We start from the raw sequence: 27,324 nt of genomic DNA, 5'->3' as shown, positions 1-27,324 counted from the left end.
GGATTTAAAGAGCTTTAGTTTACAGTCATACATTCAAACCACTTATGCAAAATTGATGGCTAATTGCATAATAGTCTAGTGGTCTAAAAAGGAACTGATGAACCAAAAAATGACCTTGCCTGAAATAGCGTACACACACACTGTTTTGTGATGTTGGTAGATGTGCATTTCTTCATTTGGGGTAGTAGAGTGTTTGAGGGGGTTTAGCATGATGACCTAGTTTAATATGTTCATTTAAACCCATTTGTGCTCATATTGGATATTTTGAACTTTTACTTCAAATGTTCTTAGGGCTTTATTGAGCACAAATCTGAAAACAATTGAAATGGGTCTGGCTGCTTTGGCAACAGTGTCCAATTTTGCATTTTCACATGAAAACTAGAAGGAATTTTGGTACCACCTTGTTTGGAACAAGTGAAATTACAATAAAATAAGAGTAAATTGTGGATATATGTGATATTTTGAACTGAGAAATTATTGTAAGTTATTTTTGCAATTTTCTTGTCTTTCAAAAATGATATGAAACATGTAGGTCATGAAAAATTTTCAATGGTGGAATCTGGCTGATTTCTTTACTGTCTTTTCAAGTTTTGGGAAATAAATACGTAAAGAGTACAATAGCTTATTTTAGAACTTGGTAGTTTTAAGGAAGAAAAATCGGATCGTATAGTTATCAGACAAGAAAAAGTAGTATCGTGCCATCACTAGAACATGTACTTTTTTATACTGCAGACCAAAGTATATGACTTCAAATATACTTTTACTCTTTTACTTAAAAGATGTAAAAATGTTTTTCATTATATCCGCTTTACTCGAAGTGCCGATTTCAGACCCATATTCCGACAAGCCCTCTGTGATTGGCTGGTAGCTCTGAGGTGCACGAGCTACAATGAACTACTAACCAATCCTAGTGCAGGAGTGCGGGAAACACTAGCCAATGCCAGAGCGCTAACCCAGGAGGCGGGGCTTGTCGGAATACGGGTGGAGAATAAACAATACTTTGGGTGGGGAGCTGAACACAGGCGGGTTCGGAGGCTGACGCTGACATCTTGATTTGTGGGCGGGGCCAGTTTGGGCGTCGCAACGCTTAAACCACCTGAGGAAGAATATGTAGACCACAGAGCGCGGAACATAGTGACAGGAAGGAGTGAACTCTCCGTCCAAAGAGGTGAGTTTCTTTTAGTTTACATAATAACATCACTTTTAGATGACTCACAATAAGTTACAGGTTTAGAACACGTACATTTATCTTGATGATTTGTTACTTTGCCGTCGAGTCTAAAGGATGTAGTGGCTTTAGGCTTCACAGAACACGAGACTCAAATCACACAATTTAATCAGTTTTTAGTTACAGGGCAAGCTTAAGTTTCACAAAACACATTTCCGTTAAGATGTGAAAACTAGATAATGATGGTGTAAATTCCAGTGTATCTGCGATACTATATCAATTAATAAAGAAAAAAATTCCCTTCCCTTCGTTTTCTCCTCCCTTTGTTTTTCTGCTGTAGAAATCAAGAATGTCTTCCAAGCCGAATGGAAGCCCACCTCCCTATGAGTCCGAAAATGAATAGTAAGTCATTGTAGCCCTGTGTTTTGCTGCTGTTAATTGCATTGCTATTTGTAATGTTTTTTTTGTTGTTGTTGCTTTTGTATAGTCTGCATATTGTGTCCTATCAAACTTATTGCAATGTAAGTGGTCTCACTAAGCCTAGATCACACAATACCTACTTTTAAATAAGTTCAAAACATTCTTCCAATTTGTGTTGACCTTACTTTGAGTTTATTGGTCTTAAGGCAGATTTTGAAGTTGCTCACTTCTTACCAAAACAATTATTTGAAAATGTCTTTTTGAAATGTCTCACAGTAATGTGGTACCCCAACCTGCACACTCCTATTACGCTGACGATGAGTTACAGCACTTCTACCGCTGGACCTCCCCACCAGGTGTCATCAAGATTATGGCGGTCATCTGCATTGTGGTCTGTGTGGGTATTTTTGCCTGTGTGGCCTCCACTTTAGCCTGGGACACTGCTGGAGGGGTGACTGGGTTTTCGGGTGGCTACGGAGGAACATATGGAGGAACCTATGGTGGAGGCTTTGGAAGCTTTGGTGGAGGTTACGGTACCGGCTTCGGCTATGGCGTATTGGGCTCACAGAATGACCCCAGGAAGGCAAAGGGCTTTATGATTGCAATGGCTATCATCACCTTCGCTGTTCTTCTGGCCATGTTCATCATACTGATCTCCCATCGGGCACGCACCAGAAAGTTCTACCTGATCCTCATTATCGTCTCTGCCATCCTGGCCCTGTTCATGCTTATAGCCACAATAGTCTACTTGGTTGCGGTTAACCCAATGGCTCAAACCTCAGGCTCTATGCAATATAATCAGATAATAGCACTTTGTGGCCAGTACCAGGACCCTCAGATTTCAAGTCAACTGTTGGTCAACCAGTACCTGTATCACTACTGTGTGGTGGACCCTCAGGAGGTGAGCACTTTGCCCAGATGCACTTTCTTCTTCATGGTGACTCTCGAAACTATCATGGTGAATCATACAGTGCGCTCTCCCCAATGGCTTGTTTTAGAACTAGTTTATCATTTGGTAGCTTTTCATATTTATGGCAACATTAATTGGCACAATTTTTTTTTTTTTTCATTTGACTGCAATTTTATGGCAACATTTTGATCCATTTTCATGGTCTTAAAAATGTAGAAAAATAACCAAGTTTATGCTTACATATTCAGCTTTCATTTCACTTAAAGTCCCCATGAAAGTATCAGTACTTGAATTTGTGGCAAATGTAAAGAAATAAGGAAGTTTTTTATGCTTACACATTCAGTTTCAATTACCATAACATAGGAATGTATTACAATCAGCATATTCCAGTTATTTTCACCATTAATTGGAGAAATCATAATTTCACAAATAAGGCCAAACATAAAAATTGACTTTTAACCGAACAATAAGTCTTTCAGAAAATCCTTGGGGAGAAATGACGAACTTAAAATGTGTTATCATCAAACATATTTCCAGTTAATCATTGCAGATTTATTCACAAGGTAGATTTTAATCAATGATATTTTTTATTCGAGTTCAACCAAGGAATCATGACGGTCCTGCACTGAATGTCCCATGACCTCTCTCGCTTGTCCTTTACTCTTTCAGGCAGTGGCCATTGTTTTTGGGTTTCTGGTCACTGTGTGCCTCATCATCATCATGGTGTTTGCCATCAAGACCCGTCAGAAAATCAACTATTATGGGAAGGAGAATATTCTGTGGCGTCGAGAGAAATTTGTTGAAGATCCTAACCCTCCCCAAGATGTAGAGGATTGGGTATGTAGGTTTTTTGCCAGTCATCTATGGAGCTGCTCACAAAATCAGTCTTAATCTATTTGATCAGGTTTGGTTTTGATTTGTTGACTATTAGCCATTTAAAAAATATCTTCTACACACCTGATGGGTTTTAAGTGTTTGAAAACGCCATTAGCCTTTGCCTGTAGCTCTGATGGTGAAACAGCAGAGGAATGTTCTTGGATGATGTAGTGAGACCCAGTGGTATATCAGCAGGAACTAGGTTCATTTCCTGAATTGTTGAACCATGAGCCTTTCGAGTTCTGTTCTGAAGGCTGTAGCATGTGTTGAGTTGCTCGTTGATAACGTTGCAGGTGGAAAGACGAGTTTCTGTCTGCAGTGGCAAGTGGGGGAGGGGAAGTCACATACCTGGTTTCTGGGTGTGGTTTGTTGTGACAGTTTCACTCTGATGCTTTGTTGAAACAGTTTGAGCATACTGTGAAAAAATAGGAATATATTATTTTTTAAACCACTTGGACATCATCAAAGGGGCACTCTTGAGTATATAACTCTGGTTGCATTTTTTGATTGTATAGCTTTACATTTTTAGCTAGAAAATGCTATGAATGTATTTTGCAATGCTAATGTTTTATTAAAAACTATTTTTTTTTACCTAACTGAACATATATATGTTCTTTGTTTCATATGAGTTTCACCTGGTAATATTGCCTGTCTGTTTAGAGACAGACAGGTCAAACCAGTATCTGGAAACTATGTTAGGAAAATAGGCCAGAACTTCAGTATAGCACTGCTTTTACCAGTGCTTAGTGTCTGTCTCAGAAGATTCCTTTAAGATTCCCTTTTTCAGGGAAAAGGTTTAAAATAATAATTACTGAATTTTCTGATGTTTTTATATATATATATATATATATATATATATATATATACACACACACACATATACATATATATGTGTATATGTATATGTGTGTGTGTGTATATTATAGCTTATCTAGCTGCTTTTTGAGCAAGTGCAAAGCAGAAGACATGTTGTGACTTGCATCAATCCAAAGGCACAAAACTAGCACACACTAGTCTATGTATGTATGTATGTATGTATGTGTGTGTGTGTGTGTGTGTGTGTGTGTGTGTGTGTGTGTGTGAAAGTATGTATGCATGTCCACAGCAGCTTACAGAAGGCAGGTCATACTTTTTGCTGTTTTATAGTTTGCTTAAAGAATCACACTAAATATTGTTTACAAAAGATAGTGAAGAGGAAGGGATGGATACATAGATACATACTGACATACATAAATACATAAAACTAAACTCACAGTAAACTGAATATTCCCTATCTCTCTGTCTTACTGTCTTTTTCTCTTAGGTGAATAATGTTTCTGGTGCCCCAGAGCCTGCACTGACTGAGTATCCTGAGAAGTTTGGAGGCTCAAGGAACTACCTGGATGACAACAGTTCAATCTATGACAAACCTCCTGCCAGCCTTGTGTGAGTACAGCTCTCTTGTGACATGCAGACACATCCCCATTGTGCATGCATATGTGAGTCTGTGTGTTAACTGTGACTTTACATTAATAATGACATTCTTATTTACTTATCTCCTTAAATTAATTATCAGCTGCACCCAGTCAATACATTTTTTCAAATCTTCACTAGAATTCATTTGTAAATATCCTTTTTTGGAATTTTTTTTTTTCTCCCCAATTTTCTTCCCAATTTAGTCATGGCCATTTCCACCCACTTGATAGGTCTCCTGTCATACAATGCTATCAAGCTTCCTCCAAGCCAGCCACTGCATCTTTTCAAATGTCATTGGACAGATTATTGTGCTTGGAGGAGAATGCTAACTGCAAATTGTATTACGTCAGCTAACAGACATGTTGGCTTGTGTTGCGCTGGGTGATGGACAGCAGGAGGAACAGTCATCCTAGCCCCTCTGAGAGAGTGAGGCCAATAATGCTCTTTTGGACTCCCAGTCACAGGTGGCTGTGAAATTGCCAAGGACCATATTTGCGTTCTCCTGATTATTGGAGCAATGCGTAGACTGCTGCACAACATCTTCAGAAAATGTCTAGACCATTGATATCCTAATTTGACAATGGAATGGCCTAAAATTACTTTTATATGGACCACAGAAAATTAATAACTTTAAGTAAATTATTCTTCAAATACAGTGTGCATTTGCACCACATTTTTACTTTTTAATTTGTATTGTTTGTTGCTTATATGTTGCTCTTTTTTAAACTTAATTTAATTTATACTTAAAGTGAGTTGCCCTGTGCCAGAAGATTCTAGAAATTAGTAAATCCTTGAGGTAGATACAGAGCTATGGAGCATAGTTGATCACAATCATCAGTAAACAGTGAACTGTGGAATGCTATAGTAGAGAACCTGTGTTTTTGGCTGGTTTAGGGGAGTGGAGCATAATATTCCGGTGCAGAATTCGGCTCCCTACTACAGCAGCTCTGACGTGGCCAGTTCAGCAAGTCGGCCCAAGAAAAGACGCGCTGGACGCCCCCGTCGTTCGGATGGAAAGGACTATGACACGGACTATGCATCATCTGGAGACGAGCTGGATGATCAAGACTTCTCTAGGTAAGCTCATGCACCTGGCCTGCAACCCTTGAAATTTGACTGGAACATGTAGCTTGTTTGATGCCAGGGGATCCCATTTTTTAGTGCCGTAGTCCTCAGTTTTGGTCTTGGAGTGCCACTGTCCTGTACATTTTAGAGTACCTTTGATGCAACTAATCTGATTGACTGACTAACAAGACTTTTTTGAGATGAATTGAGTGTGTTAGAGCAAGGAAAACACCATAACATGCAGGGCACTGATGCTCCAGAACTAAAACTGAGAACCACTGTTCTAGTGTAGTGTTTCCTAATGTCCTAATCCTTGTCCTGGAGTACTGTAGCACTCCACATTTTGTTGTTTGCTGTAACACACCCATTTTATGCTTACAAAAGGGTTATGAGTTGATTGTGAGTTTATTTATTATATATTATTATATATTAGTGTGTGTTGTGTACCAGTGAATCAGACACAGCAGTGCTGCTGGAATTTTAAACACTGTGTCGACTCACTGTCCAGTCTGTTAAACACACTTATTTTGTTGGTACACCTTGTAGATGTAAAGTCAGAGACAATAGCTCAGCTGTTGGTCATCCTCTAGTCCTTCAGCAGTGGTCACAGGATGCTGCCTGCAGGACATTACTAGCTGGATATTTTTGTTTGGAAGACTATTCTCAGTCCAACAGTGACACTTGGGTGTTTAAAAACTCCAGCAGTACTGCTATGTCTGATCCACTCATACCATTGTGACACACACCAACATGGTGCCACCACCATGTCAGCATCATTGCAGTGCTGAGAATGGTTCACCACCCAAATAATACCTGCTCAGTGGTGGTCCTGACCATTGAAGAACAGGGTAAAAGTGGGCTGGGCTAAAAAGTATGCAGAATAACATACTAAAGTCTAGTATGGACTACAGTCTGTAATTGTAGAGCTACAAAGTGCACCTATATAGTAAGTGGAGCTGATAAAATGGACAGTGAATGTGGAAACTAGGCGGTGGTTTTAAAGTTAAGGCTACCTAGTCTATAAATTAAGGTTTTTTGTTTATTTTTTGGCACCAAGACAACCCACACATTCACTTTTTCTGGCTTGTAAATACACATAGGTGTTTGGTTGCTTCTGAGTGGTCTCATCTACAGGCGCTTCAGCGCTTCACCAACTCTGTGTTATTAGGTTAAATTTCCTTTAGACAACGTTGTTAATAACTTAAGCTCCATTTAAAATTGCGATTTGAAAATTGCACTCTTTTAAATTCAAATTTGGAATAAAAACGATTGATCTTTCAGCCCTAACCATTTCATTTTTTCCCTGTTCTAACTCACCACAGGAAGGGTTTGTTTTAGTTCAAAAATTGCATCAGGTGTGTTGGGAGTAGAGGAAAATGAGGGCACTGCATTTGATTTTTAGACATTGAATGCAGAATGTATTTTTAATGCATCAGTGACTTGACTGGTTTTATTCAAACTGACACACAGTTAAACTAATTGATCATGAAGAAATAGAGATCAAGTATGGTTCATTTTTATTACTCTGTGATGCATCTTACCTATGGTTCTCAGGCCTCAGCAATGCATAAGGATAAGCAAAAACATAGAGATTAACTGTCTGTATTTACTTGCAAACTAATAGGTCGGATCTAAATTATATTAAAAATATGTGAGAGACTTACTACTATGATAAGTTAGTGAAGGTAAAAATATAAAGTGGGTCATTTATTTAGCCCTAATAAAGGTAAGCATGAAAGTAACAAAGCAGTGTTCCTGACCATTTAAAGAACACCCAAGTAAATTAATTGGTGTGCTTTTGCCACTGCAGTATGAAATCAGCAGAATCAAATTAAAAAAGATAGAATGCCACAAAAATTCTTGTGTGGAATTTAGCAAACGAACTAGGTGTGAAAATGGCCTAAAATGTGGAAAATGTGATATTCCAAGAGCAGAATTGAAAACTACTGCCTAAAGGAATACTCTCTTAACCTAGCTTCTCTCTGCTGTGTCTGTGTCACATGGTTGATCATCGCTGATGATAATTTTGACATATTTGACAAATATTTTTTTTTCACATACAAACTTGTTTCCTTCCCCCTTTCACAGTGAATTTCCACCCATTTCCTATGATGAGGAGAGAGAGAACTATAAGCGCCAGTTTGATAGAGAGCACCAAGAGTACAAGAGCCTACAGGCAGAGATGGATGAGATTAACAAGCGGCTGGCTGAGGTGGATCATGAGCTGGATGAGCTCCAGGAAGGGTCTCCACAGTTCCGGGTAAGAAAGCAAGATTTTCTGGACTGTGTTTTTGTTTTTTTTTTGTTTTTTTTTCATTTATTTTGTTGAGCTGAGTCATGCGTGACATGAAACTCCTTTGTTTACCTGTACATATGTCTTTATCTGATTTGCCCCATGGAGGCTGTACTGGCTGTATAATTGCTCTCATTTTATCGTACCTGATGAACAGAGTCATGATAAATCTGCAAGAAATTGAAGTCTCTTATACTTTTTCACTGACCTGTCATTGTCCTGTAACAGGATGCCATGGATGAGTACAATGCGCTAAAGGACAAAAAGAAGGTAGGAGCAGTTTGAACGTTTCTCACAGTTTTGTGTAAAAGTGCAAAACTGTTTGAGAGCACTTGAAAAAGTGCTGACCCAGTCACTTGTTTTGCTGGAGGAAACCTTTCAAAGTTCTCAAAATTCATAGACAGAGAAGTCTTTCCTTAATAAATAATGCAACTGATGTAAAGAAAATTGTTTAAATACAGTGAGGGAAAATTAAGTATTCAGACACTTTTGTTTGTTATTTAATATACTTCCAGTGCTATATCCATTTCACATTCCACATATTTTTTGACTTTCTACTTATAAATATGAAAAATTCATAAGCGTTAAAAAGGATATGTAAAAAATGTAATTGGTTGGGGGGAAAAAGTATTCAGGGTATTTAAACGTCTTGTGTTCCCCAAGAGTACAGGTCCCTCTGATGGTCTCATAATATCAAAATCCTCCATCAGTTTTAAATGAGATTTAATTCAGGAGTTTGGTTAGGCCATGCAAGCAACTTTTAGAAACCAGGCTTGAGCTACTTGACTTTATGTTTGGAGTTGTCTTGTTGAAATGTCCATCTTCTTCCCACTCTTGGCTGAGACTAAATTCTCCTTTAATATCTCCCGGATCATTGCTCCAATCATCTTTCCTTTGATGACGTATGTTTGCGGAGAAGCAGCATCATAATCACAATGCTCCTAGCTTCATACTTCACTGTGCGTATGATCTTCTTGGGATCATATGCGCAACCCGTCCGACAAGCTGAATCACTGCCAGAGTTCTTTTTGTTTCGTCTGACTAGTTCTCATTTGTCCAAATGCTTGTGTGCAAATTTAATCTTTTTTTTTTTTGGATGCTTCTTTTTTAGCTGAGGAGTTTTGCGTTGTTCATATCTAGAAGTACAAAGTCAAAAGGCATTGTTTTTACATCTATATTGGATATATGCACTAGAAGAATATTAAACATCAAAAGCAAAAGTGTTTCTCCTCACTGTGTGAAATTATAGCGACATTATGTGACATGACCTGTAGACTAATTTACTTTTTTTTGATTTTTTTTTTTTGTTAATGTATCAAAAGAGTGCTGATTACCAGATGAAGAAGAGAAGATGCAAGTATCTCAAGGCCAAGCTAAACCACATCAAGAGGATGGTCAGTGATTATGATGCTCGTGCATGAGGGTCTGGAAAGCCAGGCCATGCTACATTCCAAAGGGACAAAGAGCGTTTGGATAGAGTAGTGTGGCCAAGATCTGGTGTGTTGGTGCAGCATTAGGGCTTGCTGTATGTGAGAGAGGCCATCTTCATTACTGGATATGGGTAAATCCAAGTAGATTTACTTATATTCCTGGTGCCTCGATCATATTTTGTTCTTTGTGCTTTTATTGTTTTTTTAAAGTGGTCAAAGCAGCTTTTGTCAGTATGGGACAAAGTTCACCTCTGAATTTTAGAGAACCATGTGTCTGTTGACATTAGCAACTCCAGTTTCTTATAATGTTACATGTTGTGGTTACAGGGGTTCTTTGAAGAGTATAGAATATTCTAGCTGTTCTAGATTTAAACCAATGCATCATTTTCATCTGTTAACTTATTTATTCGTAATTATATTCCTGTTTTCTGGTGAAACGGCAATGTGCTGTATTTTCACTTAATAGATTTTTTTTTGTTTGGGACTCAGGAAAATCATTTGGGTACAAACTGCTTTAAGTTCATAATGTTTAAGACTGTGAATGTTGTAATGTCATTGTTTTTCAGAATCCGTTTATATCTGTAAATATGCAAATCTTATGTCTTTTCTGAATTTCCTGATGAATGATTGATTTAAAATTTTTATTAGAAAAAATAAAATGTTTTTACAAAATTCATTTAAGGCTTTTCCCCAATTCTTTTATTTTGATGAATTCTGTGCTTTGCACATTGCAAATGTAAAAGACAAAAATGGCAAAATACCAGTTAAGATCAGTAGTTTTGTTACAAACAGTGCAATCTGAAATAAGCAAAAGAAAGTACCTACAGAGTTTTATGGAACATTTTGCACACAAGTAAACTCATGAACTCTCTTGCTGGATGGATGAATTTGTCCAGCTGGGGACTTGTACATACTGCGCTGATGATCAGGTTGACAGGCATACATTAAGGAATATATTTAGGCAGTTGGATCTAGTATTTTAGCATCTGGAGAAACTTCAGTTCAGGGCCTTAACCTAAATTTACATCGCTAGCATATGAGTTGCAGTTCATTGTTCTGACTGGATCTGAGCCATCAGATAAAGGGCAGATGTTTCAGCTTTAGGTTGGTTCTCAAGGTTTTTTTACTGTTCAGACAAGGGAATAACCTGACACAAATAACATGGAAAAAAATCTTATCTCGATGCTTATCAGCTGACATAACATAATAACCTGCGGGATTCTCCAGTTACGTCACATCAAAAGTTGTTCAGCACATTGCATAGTGGAGTCCAAAGGCACTTTTGGATTCCTTCACTTTTGTTACACACTACCATGAGTGTCATGAACTTTGCAGAATCAGCAGTGGTTCCGTGTCCTCAGTCAGGTGCTGTGGCTGTTGAGCCAGTCTGTGAGAAGTGGAACATTCTTCTCCATCCAGCGGATGTTCTCCTCTATGTTCTCCAGGGCCTGCTGGACACTGCGCAATCCTGCACCCATGCCCTGTTCCAGTGAACTAAAGAATAACTGTACCTGTAGAAACGAGGAACATACAATTTTTTTTTCCAAAAGCTAAAAAAAATCAATAATTTAACAAAAGATTTTTATTCCTTGTCCAAAATGTAGTTAATCAGCCAAAACATGACTGGTGTCTAAAATTTGCTTCTTTTATTTTGCACTGGATCTGAGCCTGATGTAGTTAACTAATACGTACAGAAAGCTTATAACTGCTGTTTAGCATTGTGCATACTTGCCTCAAGCCGTGCTGAGTTGTTAAGTAATCTCAAACAGACTTGGTTCAGGGGTTGCACTGTAGAAGTGTATCAAACTTAAAAATGAAAATGTAATATACAAAATGGCAATGTAATCCTGTTTGAATTTAAATTTTCAAATTGCAATTGTAAAAGGAAAACAGGGCCTCTCTTTGCAATTGCATATTCTCACCTACTGCGCTCATTCTGGGTCAAATTCTGGACAGATTTTTCTGATATAATAAGCGGCCACAAGTTGTCATTATTGTCTGTGTTAGCCAACCATAGGCTACAGATAGAGATGACTCCATCATTGAAGTTTATCATCTTATGTACACAGTGAGATTTGGAAATAGTGCTGTGTTTTAATTTATGTTACCAATGTAATGTACTCATAAATGATGTAGTTGTAACTGTGCTGTATCTACACAACCACCTTGTCACAGTGGCTGCTGTACCGTATCAGTACCGTGTTATATTTCAGCTGAATTCAGCAAGAGGGTCTCTAATATCCTGCTTTTTAGAAAATTAATATTACAAAATGGCTGGTATATGTGTATAACACAGTGAGCTGGATCATTTAGCCAGCTGGCAAAAACAGCAGACAGGAGCTTTGTTTGGGATTGTAGCATCAGCTAGCATTAACAATGGCTTTTAGCTAGCTTAATTTTGCAGCCCTCCACAATTCACGCAGTGCATTAGCATGTGAGGTGATGACAAAGCAATATATCAACCTCTGATGCTCACTTTGCAGAAGATATTCCTGCATGGCATTAACTGGAATCTCTATTTTCAGCCTCACTTTCAGCCACCGCTCTCAGTTGATGTAATGTGACTGAAGTTGCAGTGCTGGGCACCAGAATGCAACGGCTGCACTGTTTAAGGTGGACTAGAAAATTTGAAAAAGAAGCTGGCGGGAAGGAAGCCAATTCAGCCTTCTTTTTATCAACCAGATCAACACTTTCTCATGTATAAAGACATTAAGCATCACAAGTGGCTATATTTCTCTTCTTCACCGCATCTGCTAACATAAGAGTATAAGACTATAAACTCTTTGGCCACCATGTTTTCAGACAAAACCTTTTCCACTGAGTGTACCGTTGGCCCCGCCCTAATGGTATGACTGACATGTTGGGATATCTCTATAATTGAAAATGCAGTCTGGTCGAATGCATGTTCAAAAGCATTTTGACACAGAATGAGCGCAGTAGGTGAGAATATGTGACTGCAAAAAGTAGAGGCGCTGTTTTCCTTTTTCATTGGAATTTTGACATCTTTGTAGTTTGGTGTTCACATTGATAATGCAATTTCAAAAACATTATTAGAGAGTGCCAGTGCATATAAGTTAATTATCAATTTGAAACCGTTGTTGCATAATTACATAAGGCAAGAATATGTAGTTATATGTATGCAAATATTTGTCATTAACATGTTAAAAAATTTGAGCGTTCCAGGCTTTTCCATTTTTTTTCTGATTTTGTTAGTGGCTCGCTATTAGGGCACAGCTACAGCAAGACACAGACTGTCTCATGTAAACTGCACGCTAAAATCACAGCTCTGGCTATTCTCGCTTCCATAGACTCGTATGGAAACAAATGAGAAACAAACAGTTGTTTATCGAACTGATTCATGCATTCACTCTCATTTTTGAATTATGGTTGAAACCACAGATAGACAGACAAGATATCCTTGTACTTAATTTTATCTAATGGCAGTTTGTTTTTATTATGGCAATGATGGCGGTTTCTGACACTGTATGACATACCATTACGCATAAAAATGCACAAAAGCATCTAAAAACACAGCTAAAAACAGCTGAGGCAGCCATATTAAGGACTAAATTTTGTTCATATTTTTGTCCATTTTTATTAACAGCAATATGTCAAACTCTCTTGGCTGATTGGCCACATTTGATCTGTAGCTGTACATCTGTCCTCTGTCTACCTTTGACGAATTTTTTTTGCCAAACTACCACTTTAACTAAAACATAGGATAAATGGGGAACATCCCCTGGCAATACTTTTAAGCGCAAGACTGGTCTTAGTACTTGTTTAGTAAACCATAACTATGTAATTCACTGTTTTTAGAATGGTTTGCCTGATATCTGGAAATATGTGTACCTCCACGAGTTTTTCCCTGGTTGAGTACTGATTGGTCACCCCAACAACCATGCGTGAGATAGAGGAAGAACCAAGATCAAACCTACAAGAAAAACACAGCTCATTGTTTCACACTGCACTAATGAAGAAACACTAGCAAGAACCAGCCAAAAATATTTCACTGACAAGTGCCACTGACTACTGGATTTCTCACTAATGACTTTTAAAAAATGCATTTTTCAGTATCACAGGTGCAAAAGGACCGCAGTTGCCCAATTTCAGCATCCAGCAGCATATCACTGCATAACTGACCATTTTCTTAGCACTTCAATTACTGCTTATTTTGGACAAGCTCTCAGTCCTTTAGCAGGGTGCCAGCATTTTTGTGAATATATTTTAAGTATGAACCTCCAGATGTTGTCAAAAGATGTGTACGCGGGGCCTAAAATAGGCACCTGACACCTGGACTGAGAGTGTTGTTTTGACCATTTCCAAAGCCAAAACCATATAAAGAAGTTTTGGATTTGTCTGTGAGGCAGACTTCACCATCAGCTGAACACACTTACCTTAACCAGAGATACCTACATTTGTTCAAAGGTAAGTCTGATTAATTTTATTCTACGTCATGAAACAAACACTGTATAGCACAACTGTAAACTGGATTTCCATGCGGAAACTGATAAAATCTAAATGTTTAAATAAACAACACAAAAACAACTTTGATAAAAGACTCAGTTTTACTTAGTAAGTCAGGACAGTGTTGCTAACATATGGTGATGTTTTTGTTCAAAATGGCCTGTAGTCTGCACAAACTTACTTTTTTACCAGTTTCTGCCAGTTGGACCTCAGGAAGTCCCAGGCCAGTTTGTAGGCTTTTGGGTTTTTACTGACACTAATGACAAGAGATGGTAGCTCATGGGTCTTCAAGATGTCTCCCTCTAAACCCCTCTCTATCAGCCTTGATTCAGAGACAAGGACAAATACACAAGGTTCATACATTAGCGTCCAATTCAGAAAAGGGATTTGGTGGTGATGTTTTCATTCTGTCACAAGAACTGATTTAGACAAATTTGAACGAACCACTTTAGCTTGTCTGTCAGCGGGCTGTAGGACAGCGCTGCTTTGATTTGACTCTTCTCAGAAGGATACAAGGTTTGACGGTACTTTTCCAAGAGGAAGTCCCAGCCTTTCTCTGTCCGTGCCCCCTCAGTGTAAACCACCAAACGAACGTCAGCAGGCAACCTGGAGGATGGAAAAGAATTAGTCTCAGCCTCAGAAGCTCTACCCACAGAGCTACACAGACTGGCTAAAGAGGGACCAAGACCAGTATTCCTTGGCTATAGTGAGTCTTGGATGACAACCAGAATTCTGGCTTGTGAGACTAGAACACAGTGTAAAAAAAGCCAAGACCCAAGGGTGAAGAAAGTACGTGTCATTAGGGGTGAAACAGGACATCCTGACCTCATCTTGCCATCTGACTCCTTCCACTTCTGGAAGAGCTCCTGGGCAGTGCGGACGCAGGGTTCGTAGCGGCGTACACAGGCAAAAAGTAGCAAATAGTTGCGCAACATCCTCTCTGACACTGAGCCTTCATCACTCCATCTCTGGGCATCAATCAGTCTCTGGAACAGATTCACTAAGTAGCTCTGCAAACAGAGTTACACCGGGCACAGTTTAACAAATAACAGTCCTTAGTGTATTGTTAAAGAAATAATGAATGCTAAAATGCTACTAATGAATGAAAGCTAGTGGACTCAAATTAGCTTTCACTCACTGTTAGCTATGTTAGCTTTTTTGTATGATATGCAGGAATGAAAGAATCAGGTATTATATTACTGTTTAGTCATTTTCTATTTTCCTTAAAAGTGATTCAGAAACTATAAATGTTTCTGTATCATCAGGTTTTCTTGAACTACCCACCTTCAGCTGGTGCTCTAGTGCTGCCATATCTCTCTTCTCCATGAGTTTGTAGAGAGGCACCAGTTCACTGAAGCCCTGCATCACTGGCATGATCTCAGTCTCGTACCTCAGATACAGGCTCAGACTCAGGGCCTTGTTCAGAGGGACCTTTCCAATGCTGAGATAAATGAGACATCACATTTCTTAGTAGGAATGCATTGTCTGAGTACTTTTATACTGTATAAGCCACTTTAGTGCAAACCCTGTGTTCACACTGGGGAATGCAATCACAATACAAAAAAGTAAATACATTGAGTGACAGAAGAAACATATTCATCAGATTACAGGAACATTATAAAAATAATGTGGTAATAAGCAGGATTTCACTGAAACACTCAAAGTTATTTTCTTATTTGTGTTCATCTCTATGAACTACATTTGTCAAGGTAGTCGCCACAGCACAGAGGGAGAGAGGAGTCAGCTCTCTTTGGCTCTACTGATGGGAGGCCGAACACTGTGGCAAGGCAAGTGTTAAACTTGAAAATACAAAAGAAAAAAGTCTCACCACAAACAGTATGTTTACTTTAGCAACAATCTTAAGCTATAACTGACAGATGACAAGTGAAGCTGTTGTTACCACTGGGAATGATGCAGGTCTGTATTCTATTTTCAAATAAACATAAAGCGCCATATGTATTGTGTCTGTGCCTTTCTGTTTGTCTTGTGTTAGGAGGTCATCTTGCTTAAATTGTTTTTCTCTGGCATTTATTTAATTATAATTATAATAATATATTATAATACATGTAGTACAAAAGTAATGGGAAGTAAACTGATTATGTACTTTTGGTCTACGAATCCTTTAGATTATATATATATATATATATATAGAAGACCATTTACATACACAAAAAGCTATATAACTCCAAAGGAAAAGCAAAAACCAAAAAAGCATAATAGGTCCCCTTCATGTATCCATCAGATTGAGTTTCAATTTATACAATCAGTGTATTATGGAGTGTGGAATATTAAACACAGTTTGCAGTCAGATTGCCATTTGTCACAACTGCCAATGTTATTTACAAATAAAAAGGCCAGATTTTTTATTTTTTTTTTTTGAAAATTGTGGTTATGGAGGCTACACAGACACAATTCAATGAGGAGGTACTACATAGTAGGGCTGGGCGATACTGCAAAAAAGTAAAATCTCGATTATTTTTAAATTTATTGACGAATCTCGATTCCGATTTTTTTTTTTGGTTCTTGCATAATGCCATCGGAAAAAGACAATTTCTTTTTTGCACTTTAACAGACCGCAGAAGTGCAAAAATAGTAACAGCATCACCTATAATTATTAAATTGTGCAAATAGTGGTTACTTTTAAATATCCTTTCAAGGGACTCAAACTGTGCAAGCACAACAAAATTTGTAACAAAAAATATAATAATTAAAGCATAAAAGATTATGATTATAAATCATAAAAGATTAAGATTATCTTAATTAGTGATATTCGTTTAAGAATGGCAAGCAGCTTCCTTAAAGCTCACAAGCATTTCTCACTTTAAATAATGTGCAAGCATGACCTCCTTACATTAAGAAAAGTGCAAACCACAAGGTTCTTTACAGGTTTCTTGAAAGGAACACAAGCCTATCTACTGTTTCAGGCTTAAGAGACGCCATTTGAAAGGTAAAGGCCTCAGCAGACTTCTTACGGAGACTATGTCAATTGCTTAGAAAACAAACAACCGTAGACGTCGCGCGGAGGCTTCATTCGCCGTGTCACGCACGTGGCAGCTGAGCGAACTCGGTTGTATTTAGCCTCTGATTGGTCGGTAAAAAAAAGCCGTCTATGAAACAAAGATGGACAACTCTGTTAGGACTGTGAAAGAATCGTTTTCCAGCAGTCATGAAACTTATCATAAAATGTCACAGCGTCACGTGGAGCATCCGCGACAGGCAACACGAAACCGCAGAAAGTATGCGAGTTTATAAGCTCGCGAAGGGGTTTTCGGCTTCGCACAACCCTCGAGAAGTTCGTTTCGCAAGAAGTACTGAGGCCTTCACAATGTCGCACTGAAAACCCGCTCATTTCATCGCACTGTTTCACTCATTGCTCCCATTCCACTGGGTGTTTGTGTCCTAAGTGCTGGAACAGATTCGTCGTACTGCTACATTTGGTTGCAACTGTCTTTCGACACAACTTACACTTTACGTGAATTTGTTCAACATCTGACTTTTCAAATCGGTACCAGTTCCAAACCACTGAGCTGATGTTTCCACCTTTCTTTGGTACGAGCTCACTCCTCTGCTAAGCGCCGCCGCCTCCATCTTGGAGTGTTTGTGTGTGTTTTTTTCCTACCGCGCGCGGCTGAGGTCAGCGGACAGACCTGTGAGAGTTTTTTTTTTTATTTAAGATGCTTTTTTCGTTCGTCTTGAAAATTTGAATAGTTCTTTTTGGTATTTTAATTAAAGTACAAGCAATGTAAATATGTACAAACTCGTTCGTCACATTTCTAACATAGTGTGAAATCGTTAATTCGAATTAACCTAATTAATCGTGAAAATCGTCCAGCACTACTACATAGTAATTTGTCATTTCTGTTCACAATTTAAGACAATACTACCCTACAAAAAATATGCTACAGATAGTAAAGTATATAGCCCATAGTGTTCAGATTTAGACATAGGGATTCTCTTAAAATTAATTAATGGAAGAATTAATGGAAGATTTAATTTACATGTTCAATGCAGAGTCAGAATTGTGCACAGGCATTATTAATGCTGCTGAGGGGCATGCTCAGAGGCATGAAATTGTGCATAGGTCACATTTTCAAGCCAAATATGGAAAAGGCTCTCACCTGACCAGCTGGAAGATGTTGTGGATGAGACTGGCTCGGTCATTTCCGCTGAACACTGCGTGATTCCGCTGAAGCTGTCTGATCAAAGCATCCCAGCCCCCAGCCTCGTAATGGACAATATAATACCCTCGCATGTCCACGTTAAATTTAATCCACTCTACTTCCGCTGGCAGATATAACACATCTGGAAGTGACAGAGCTCAGCTTTAACAATGGAAAAGGAAGAGTTAAAGAAATAATTTTCTATGTTTCACTCCAGTTGGCACAGTACAAACCTTTTCTATTTTTTAGCAGAAAGCGCTGGACAGAGCTTGAGCTGCTGGTGATGTAGGTCAAAGGCACTTGCCAAAGGAAACTTGTTTAAGAGGTACAAGAAAATAAACATTATAATACTGTAGTTTCAGTAGAAAAAAAAAGTATACAATGTATTATTAACCTACCTTGAATTCTTTGCAGGATCTGCCCCTTTGAGGTACCTCTCCTGTTTCAGGTAGACCTCTCGACCTTTAACCTCCACACTAATGATGGGAAAACCCTCCTGCAGTGTCCAGGTATCCATGATAGCCTTCACGTTCAGGTCGTCGTCCATATACCATTTCTGTTAATACAGTTTTAATTCCATGGTAAGAATGAAAAGATTTTAATGAATAAAATCACCTACTAATTGAATAGTTATGACATTATGTGTTACAGATAGTCTTTTGCAGCCAAAAGAAGAAACATTATTTAATCAAACTTTATTTTGTGATGTCCTCTTCAAAGTACGTAAGAGTAACATACAGAGGCAGACATTCTGGACTTGCTGTCTGAACAGAATCCATCTGCTTTGAGTCTTCCAGAGTCTAAATCATCTGACTGACAGATCTGAAAAAAAGCCATATTATTAGTGGGATTATTATTGACTGATGGTTTATATACATGTAAAGAGGAACAACAGAGACTGGATGACACCCTGCTGAGTGCAATCAATGCATTCAAATCACTGAAAGCAACAATGTTTAATTACACCTACAGGTAATCAAATCCCAGATCCAAACACTTCAATTACGCATATTCATTTGGACTGTCAAGCCATGCAATTCAGATGAGAACGCACTACCAATCGGGCCTAATGAGCACATGCATGGGGCTTCAGCCAATAACTTAGAACTCAGTAACTTAGATTTGGATGAGGTCTCCTGAGGTTTGTGCCCAGAATTTTAGGATTATTAATCAGTCTCTGAATGCAGAACAACTTACGTTTGTCAGACTGTACCAGAGATCAGCATTTACAGTGTTCTGGTAGCTGTGATTCTTCAGGTAGCGTATAATACCCATCTTAAAGGCTTCTGGGCTCAGGAAATCTCTCAGCATGTTCAAAACACAGGCTCCCTTAAGAAGGTATGTAAATAAATATTATGATTATATTACAGTCAGGTCCATAAATATTAAGACCTTGACAAAATCTTTGTTATTTTAGCTGTCTACCATAGCACATTTGAGATTACATTAAAATTACATAATAAATATGAGCTCAAAGTGCAGACCTTCAGCTTTAATTTGAGGATATTTACATCTAAATCAGGAAAGTGGTGTAGGAATTACATATTTTATACACAGTCCTCCATTTTTAAGGGCTCAAAAGTAATTTGACAATTGACAGATAGGCTTTTTCATAACTCAGTGTGTGTTATTCCTTTATTACTTCACGTACAAGTGAACAGATAAAAGGTCTTAAGCTGATTTTAAGAGTTGCATTTGCATGTGTTATCTTTTGCTGTTAACTCTCAATATGAAGTTCAAAGAGCTGTCACTACCACTGAGGCAAGCCATCACAAGGCTGAAAAATCAAAACAAGCCCATCTAAGAGACAGCAAAATCAACTATTTAGTACATTGTTTAAAAATAAAGAATGCACTGGTGACCTCGGAAATGCCAAAAGGCCCAGGAGACCACAGAAGAAAACTGTGGTCAATGACAGAAGAATTCCTTGCCTTTTCTTCACAATTGTTGGCCAGATCAAGAACACTATCCAAGACATGAAATCAAAACTGTAGATAAAACGTCCCAAAAACAAGCACAAACTGAACACATCTACAGTAAAGGCCTAGCATCACATCAGAGTATCACCAGAGAATAAACTCAGCATGTGGTAATGTTTATGGGTTTGAGAGTTCAGGCAGTCATTGATTGCAAAGCATTTGAAGTAATAATAATGACAGTTAAAGATATTATTATGTTTGTTTGTCCAATTACTTTTTTGCCTCTAAAATAAGAGGGGCTGTGTATGAAAATGGTTGTAATTCCTACACCATTCACCTACACCAATTTGAATGTAAATGTACTTGAGCTCACGAGCATGATGTAATTTCCCCTTCAGTGTGCTGTGATAGATAGCAAAAATAATAACTTTTTCGACATCCAAATATGGTTGGCAATGCATATGAACAGAATATAAATGTATGTGATAAAAGAAATAGCACAAATGTTTATGGAAGAAGACAAGACAATTGCTTCTGTACCTTCTGATAGGACACATCATCAAACATTTCCCTAATTTGAGCCGGATTCTCCACAGGGGTAGAGATGGGATGGGATGAGCTCAAAGAATCCACCCCCATGGCTGTGAAACACTTCTCCAAGAAATAGTCATTCTAAAGCAGAAAAACAAGGATTTTTGTAAATAAATCAATAAAATCAATAAAAAGCCCATATCCTACATTTTTCTTGTATTTTTTTCCACTTTTATGGGAAATCTACCAAAAACCTAATTCAAATGAATTCATTTTAACATTATTATTTTTCACTTACGAATAAACAGGCTGGTTTTTTTTAGAGTCTTTAAGACTGATTTATGTAAATGACACCTGTTCTGAATGGCCCCGCAACCCAGCAGGATAAGCGGTTTTAGAAAATGTGTGTGTGTGTTCTAATTGGCTGCCCTGTATTGTGTAGAATTCAAAGAGCAGTACAGCCTGACACACTCCTTATAACTTCAATTTGAATGGGTGGAGCTAAACTGCTGTAGGCTAAAGGCAGTTGCACTTTTCATGAAAAACAAATCAACTAAAAATAAGCTGTTTCTGCATCCTAGTTTCCATATATGGCCTAGATAGCCTGGGGGTTGAATAGTACATTTTGAAACTTTCACAGAGTTTTCATACTATAGCAAACTCTTTTATTTTATAAAAGCAAAGAAAATTCAGTTTTCCATCATTCAAACTTTTAAAGTTTCTCAATGCAGTGATAAAAACCACTCAGCCTCACCACTTGTAGCTCGGGATAGGTAATATTCACAGAGACAAACTCCATGAACTTGGCAAAGCCCTCATTTAACCACAGGTCATTCCACCACTGCATCGTCACCAGGTTACCAAACCACTGGGAAAAAGAGGTGTGTAGGGAGAGCAGGGGTCAACAAAACATGGCTGTGAAAAGTGTGCTTTAGATCAAGACAAGCAGAAAATCCCAGATACACAACCTGATGGGCAAGCTCATGGGCAATGACCTTGGTGATGCCCAGTTTGTCAGAGGTGGAAGACCGTTCAGGATCAAAGAGCAGCCCTGACTCTCTGTACGTGGTCAAGCCCCAGTTCTCCATAGCACCTGACTGAAAATCTGGGATTGCTGCAAGATCTGGGAATAACAGTTTAATATGCCAGTTGATATAAAATTAAAAGTGATAGTTTTGTGTACATATCTGCTGATGCTGATACATAAACATTTACAAAATATACAATTTGAGACTGGATCCATCTGGATTAGCATTACAGAGAAATGTCTTTATTTATTACAAGTGTAGTAAAATAAAAAAATGCAGACAAGTACTTCTGTAGTACAATAAATACATCATGTAATATCAGTCTGAAATATTACTCAAATCTAAATATCTGTAAAATGCCAGGATTTATTTCAAAGCAAATATCTGCTGGCACAGATATCATTCCAGTATCATCATGCAAGCCCTAAATAATTTATTTTAACATCCTAAAGAGAATTAAAGGTGTGGTCAGTCATTTTAAGTCAAAATACTTTTTATAATATTTGCTGAAATGATCTTCACATTCTGGCAATATATGCTCAGAGGGAAAATAAACTCTCTGTGGCTGTCTCAGACTCTGTAAATGGGGGAAAAAACAAATAACGTGGACCACCAACATCCAACCAATCAGGAGGTCTCTACATGCCAATCTAGTGTGTGCAGAGCACTAGCACATCCATGCTATCTAGCTAGATACACAACTGAGCTGTGATACTGAAGCACTGTGACAGCTGGTTAATTCTTCTAAGAAAAAAGTCATAGAAACACCAAACCCAACGAAGACAACCTACAGCAGCTTATTCTGCCAAACAAACTAAGAAAAAAAGAGACAACAGAAACTGATCTAGAGCAAGTGGTGAAGAGAGCTAAGGGTTTTCAAGGTCATGAAGCGTGGCCCCGACCTGTGGCGCTCTTTTGCATTTGCATATTTTGCATAGCACATGTGAAGCTAACAGCAAAGTGTCCGCTGGGTTTCATGGGACTTCAAAAAAGGTAATATAAGGTAGATATGTAGCTCAATTTACTTTGGTGGGCACCAATGTTCAGGTGTACTAGCATAGGCAGCACGAGTGCTGCTGAGCTACAAAACAGCTAGCTTTATCTCGCTGTTGCCAAAACGGATGACCTCACCTTTAAGGCCTACAATATGCAGCCTCATAAAAGTCCAAGAGTGTTACTACCAGTTTGACGGCCTATTTCGCCTGACTGATTATTTCTGGAACAGTGTCCACAAAATTGTTACTCACCTTGTTTGGGAAGTGGATAGGGGATGTCAAAGTAATCATCATAAAAGTCAAGCAGCGTAACTGCTGTGTTGAGGGCATATTCCGCCTGACTGATCTTCTCTGGAACTGTATACACTGATATCTACACAAGGAACATTTTGTCATAAAAAACGCTAATTAGCAGCAGTCAATTAAAGCAGCATTACAAGAGGTGGCAAAATAAGCATACCTCAACTCCATGCTGGCTTCTCTTACTGATGGAAAGGAAGTCACAGACTATGAAGGCCACTAGATAAGTGCTCATCTTCACAGTCACATCATAGTGATCCTCCAATAAGCCACCTGCAAGCTCCACGGTTTTCAGCTTCAAGAAAAACAACAATTGTACCAAAGTAAACATATATAAAGTATTAATACACAATATGTCCTGAAGTATCCAGCCCTTCTAATTAGTTAATTCAGCTACTTCAGCCGGCACCCACTGCTGACTCAGGCATTCAGTTGTGCACACCCAGCTTGTATAATCTCAACTGAAAAGTTTTGCCAATAGAATGGGAATGCTCTGCAGCAGCCACACATGAGCCTAAGATCACCATGCCCAATGCCAAGCATCAGCTATAGGAGAAAAAAGCCCCCCAGCATCGGACTGTGAAGCAGCAGAACTATGTTCTCTGAAGTAAAAAAGAGCTCTATCCAGTATCTCTGACATGAGCTGGAGATTGGTGATTCAAAACTAATCACCCAATATCCAGACCTGACATCACTAATATTCTAGTATAAAGTCTTCCCAAAAGAATTGAGGATTGAGAATTGAGTCCCTATTAATATGTTGGATATGCAACATATTAATATTATTTATTATTGGGTAATTATAAATTATTGATATGTTAGATAAGCAGGTGTACACAAACTCTTGGACATATAGTGTATATCTGGTGTTGACTCATGACATTATCTTGATGGAATAAAGGCAATACCTTAGGCATATTGGAAATAGAAATGTGCCTTGGCTCTCGGCGAACACGAATAGAGAAGTTGGCTTTAAAAGCCGGTTCATCAAAGCAGGGGAACGCAGCTCGAGCATGCGTGGGCTCAAACTGGGTGGATGCCAATGCCCTGAAATAGACATAAATCAATGATTCATTTATGCATTAAAATCACCCCAAGGATTACTAAGAGTCAAAGCCCTAATTTCATTGACACTGATTACTGCAAATCCAGTTTCAGAATAAATTAGACCCAACAGTCATTCTTCACCGGAACTAATACAAGAACTAAATATTAATCTATGCACAAAATCAGTATACCCTAAGTTTACAATTTACTACACTGTTACAACCTAAATAAATTACTTCAAGTGGTAAAAAGCAATTTCAATAGTATTACTCAACTGAAATAAATATGCTTTGAATAAAACAAAACTTCAAAAACATGTAAATCAACTTCTGTCCTGTTATTTTTACAGTGTAGGTACAACTACTTTGTTCCTACACTCATAGATGTACAGTTACTTACTGTACTCTTTACTGTTGCTGTTAAACAACACAGCAGTTTCAGAATCTTACAGAATGTGTAGCGCAAGAGTATAAGGCACAAAGCACTGCTGGACTTTTTAAACATTTTAGTGTTGGTGCTGGGTTATGATTAGTCTGCCAAACAGTATTATCCAACCAACAGTGGTCCTGTAGTCAGAAACTGACAACTGATGAAACTGAGAATGACTAATAAGTTGTGGAGAAAAAAAGTAAACTTCAGTCTCAATTGTACACCCCCACATGGAAAAAATATGGACGTCTTTTTATGTACTTGAAATACATTTCAAGTACACTGCAGTTCATGCTGAAATACATTCCAAACACTAAAATGTATTTCAGAATATACTGCCATATCAACCAAATATATTTTGAAAATAAATTTATTTTAATATGTATGTGAAAATATTACATATATAAATGTACCATACAAAAATAAATGTATGCAAATGTATTCATCAAATACACTTGAACATGTATGAAAATAGCCAAAATAGTTGTCTAATACACTTGACTGTTTGGAATACCTTTTGAAATTTATTTGTATTCTAGTAACTAAATTTTAAGTAAATGAACCTTTCACATGGCAAAGCAAGCGTTGTAGGTGCTGTCTTTCCACATATGTACATGAATACATAAGTACAATGCAAAACACAGAAGTCAGTATTATTTTGTTATATCTGTAACCTTTGTGAAAACCACATACAATTAAAAAATATATAATGACAAATAGAAATAATTGTATTTAAAATTAATGTCTAACAAATACACTGTCAGTTTTCATTCATTGCAAAAAAAAATATTTGATGAATATACCTGGAAAATACATTTAAAATATATCAAAAACATATATTTAACAACTACATTTTAGGCCATTTTCATACATTGCAAAAATATATTTGATAAATACATTTGCAATATATTTGTTTTCCATATGGGCCTACAAGGTGTAATAATAATGTACGTGTGTCAGTAAGTGTACATAGTGTTTCTGGTCACGGTGGTGATATCTGGTCAGTGACAGTCTGATGGTGGTCTCCGCTGATGGACGAGGAAGATTGTGGCTGACAAAATGTAATTTTAATTGTACACCTACAAAGTGCACCTGTATGATGTCTCTTATAAAAGGGCCCGTTAAGGTAGATTCAAGGTGGCTGAACTGACAACTCAGCGTACTGAAAATGCAAGTTGTCGTCTTACCTGATTTCCCCACTGCGTGTGGTGTACGTCCCTTTATAAAAGCCATGGAAAGTGTCAGAGAGGTTAGCTGAGAAATCCAACTGTATTACATGTAGTCCCCTAGTAAACATCAGACTTTCAGAAGAGACCGCAATCTGCTCAAAATATTCAGACTCTTGGAGCTGAAGGAGATGGGGATGCCTGGATCCTAAAAGAAGTGCTTTGGAGATGTGGAGGTTCTTGCTGTTAAGAAAGATGTGTTTGGTTTCCTGCTGGACCTCCAACTGGATCTGTACGCTTCCAGTGAAGTTGAGGAAAGTCAGGTTTGGATGGATCAGGAGGTCGTAGTGAAGTGGCCTAACACTGTCTGGCAGTCTCATCTTGAATGGCAAACTGGTAAATGTAGTGTTTCCAGTATCCTTGGCCTCAAGAGGAGGGACGAGGGAAAGCAAAAGGAGAAGGCTGAACTGCAACATTACTCTGTTATGCTGTTTTCTAAGAGGAGAAACAGAGGGACCATCGACAGCTCTCTCTCGAAATCTGCAAGAGATACAATGTTTTATTAGGTTAACATGAACTACAGGAATGTCTACTTAAAACGCTGTCTATGCTATTTGAACGGCACAGGAAGGAACGACAAGTCTTACTAATGTAGCGTATGGCATTATAACCGGCTTGCCGTGTTGTTTTTTATTGAAAAGAATGAACAAACCTGAATGTAAACGCGGACATCCCTGTTGTGCTAACTGAAAGTGAAAGTAAGCTCTGCTTCCTCCAGAAACGTGGCGGCTAGACGGCGGCTAGGTAGGAATGGCGGCTAAATCCTACCGAGGTTGTCAGTATTCGGGAACTCTTAAAGATTGTGAAAGATTGTGTATTCGGGAACTCTTAAAGAAGTGTAAAGCGTAATTCGAATTTTTTCCCCTGCAGAAAACTAAAAAAAAACCAAAAACAACCAGAGGTTTTAGTTATGGAAACAGCGCCATCTGTCGTTAAAGTATGGAAACGTGTAGTATGTGATGGTGCCACCTTGAGTTGTTGTAGGTGTTAATACGCTGTGAAAATACACTTCGATGATTTGATATCCTGTTTATTAGAAAAACATTCTGTGGGAGTGCTGTCTCACTGCATATGTACATGGTTAATGAAAAGTACCTTTTAGTTATCTATCTATCTATCTATCTATCTATCTATCTATGGCGGGATTATGTCTGTTGCCAAAACTGCTTTACACAGAAAACAGAAAATGTAATACTGACTAATGCAAATTTTTGAGTGAACCACAACAATGCATTAAAAACGTTACTTAATGTTGTGCGGACTGAGGAACCAGCATATTATGAATGTTGCATTTAATATATCTTTAAGCTAAAATTTAGCCATGTTTTATGTTCATGTTTGCTTGATTCAAAATGACTGAATTCTCCCATCATTGCTTCAAAATATAATTTGAGAACTACATACCACAATATCAAAAATACATTGCAATATAATCAGTCAATCAATCAATCAATCAATCAAAAAGAGTATTTTGCTTTTTTTGGTATTTGCTCATGACACAGTGTCAAACGTTAAGGCCCACTGACACTCAAAATGACACTAAATATGGATGAAACAAATTGATACAGTATAATAGAGTGATATTTGGAGTTAAACAACAGTATTGAT

General features: G+C 38.0%; 2 protein-coding genes across 2 annotated transcripts; one reads left to right on the top strand and one right to left on the bottom strand.

Annotated features, from left to right (window-relative positions):
* Nucleotides 1-1,065: 1,065 nt before the first annotated feature.
* On the top strand, nt 1,066-10,293 carry oclna (occludin a). Its single transcript, XM_036594292.1, has 9 exons — nt 1,066-1,168; nt 1,509-1,570; nt 1,865-2,489; nt 3,168-3,335; nt 4,678-4,799; nt 5,724-5,906; nt 7,983-8,154; nt 8,416-8,457; nt 9,510-10,293. The coding sequence occupies exons 2-9, from the start codon at nt 1,518-1,520 to the stop codon at nt 9,606-9,608; spliced, it is 1,464 nt and encodes a 487-aa protein (XP_036450185.1). The 5' UTR covers nt 1,066-1,168; nt 1,509-1,517; the 3' UTR covers nt 9,609-10,293.
* Nucleotides 9,233-26,434, bottom strand: erap1a (endoplasmic reticulum aminopeptidase 1a). The gene is made up of 19 exons (XM_036594287.1): nt 26,369-26,434; nt 25,678-26,196; nt 23,923-24,061; nt 23,175-23,309; nt 22,967-23,087; nt 21,660-21,814; nt 21,446-21,559; nt 20,701-20,832; nt 19,439-19,570; nt 18,980-19,063; nt 18,640-18,797; nt 18,475-18,554; nt 18,200-18,383; nt 15,366-15,522; nt 14,907-15,091; nt 14,526-14,687; nt 14,263-14,403; nt 13,467-13,548; nt 9,233-11,128 (listed from the first exon to the last, which is right to left on the bottom strand). Exons 1-19 carry the CDS (start codon nt 26,386-26,388, stop codon nt 10,979-10,981), a joined length of 2,850 nt encoding a protein of 949 aa, XP_036450180.1. The 5' UTR covers nt 26,389-26,434; the 3' UTR covers nt 9,233-10,978.
* Nucleotides 26,435-27,324: the final 890 nt, after the last annotated feature.

This window comes from Colossoma macropomum, unplaced genomic scaffold (genome assembly GCF_904425465.1).
Source record: "Colossoma macropomum unplaced genomic scaffold, Colossoma_macropomum, whole genome shotgun sequence".
Taxonomy (NCBI): Eukaryota; Metazoa; Chordata; class Actinopteri; order Characiformes; family Serrasalmidae; genus Colossoma; species Colossoma macropomum.
This window is presented reverse-complemented; position numbering and strand designations above follow the sequence as displayed.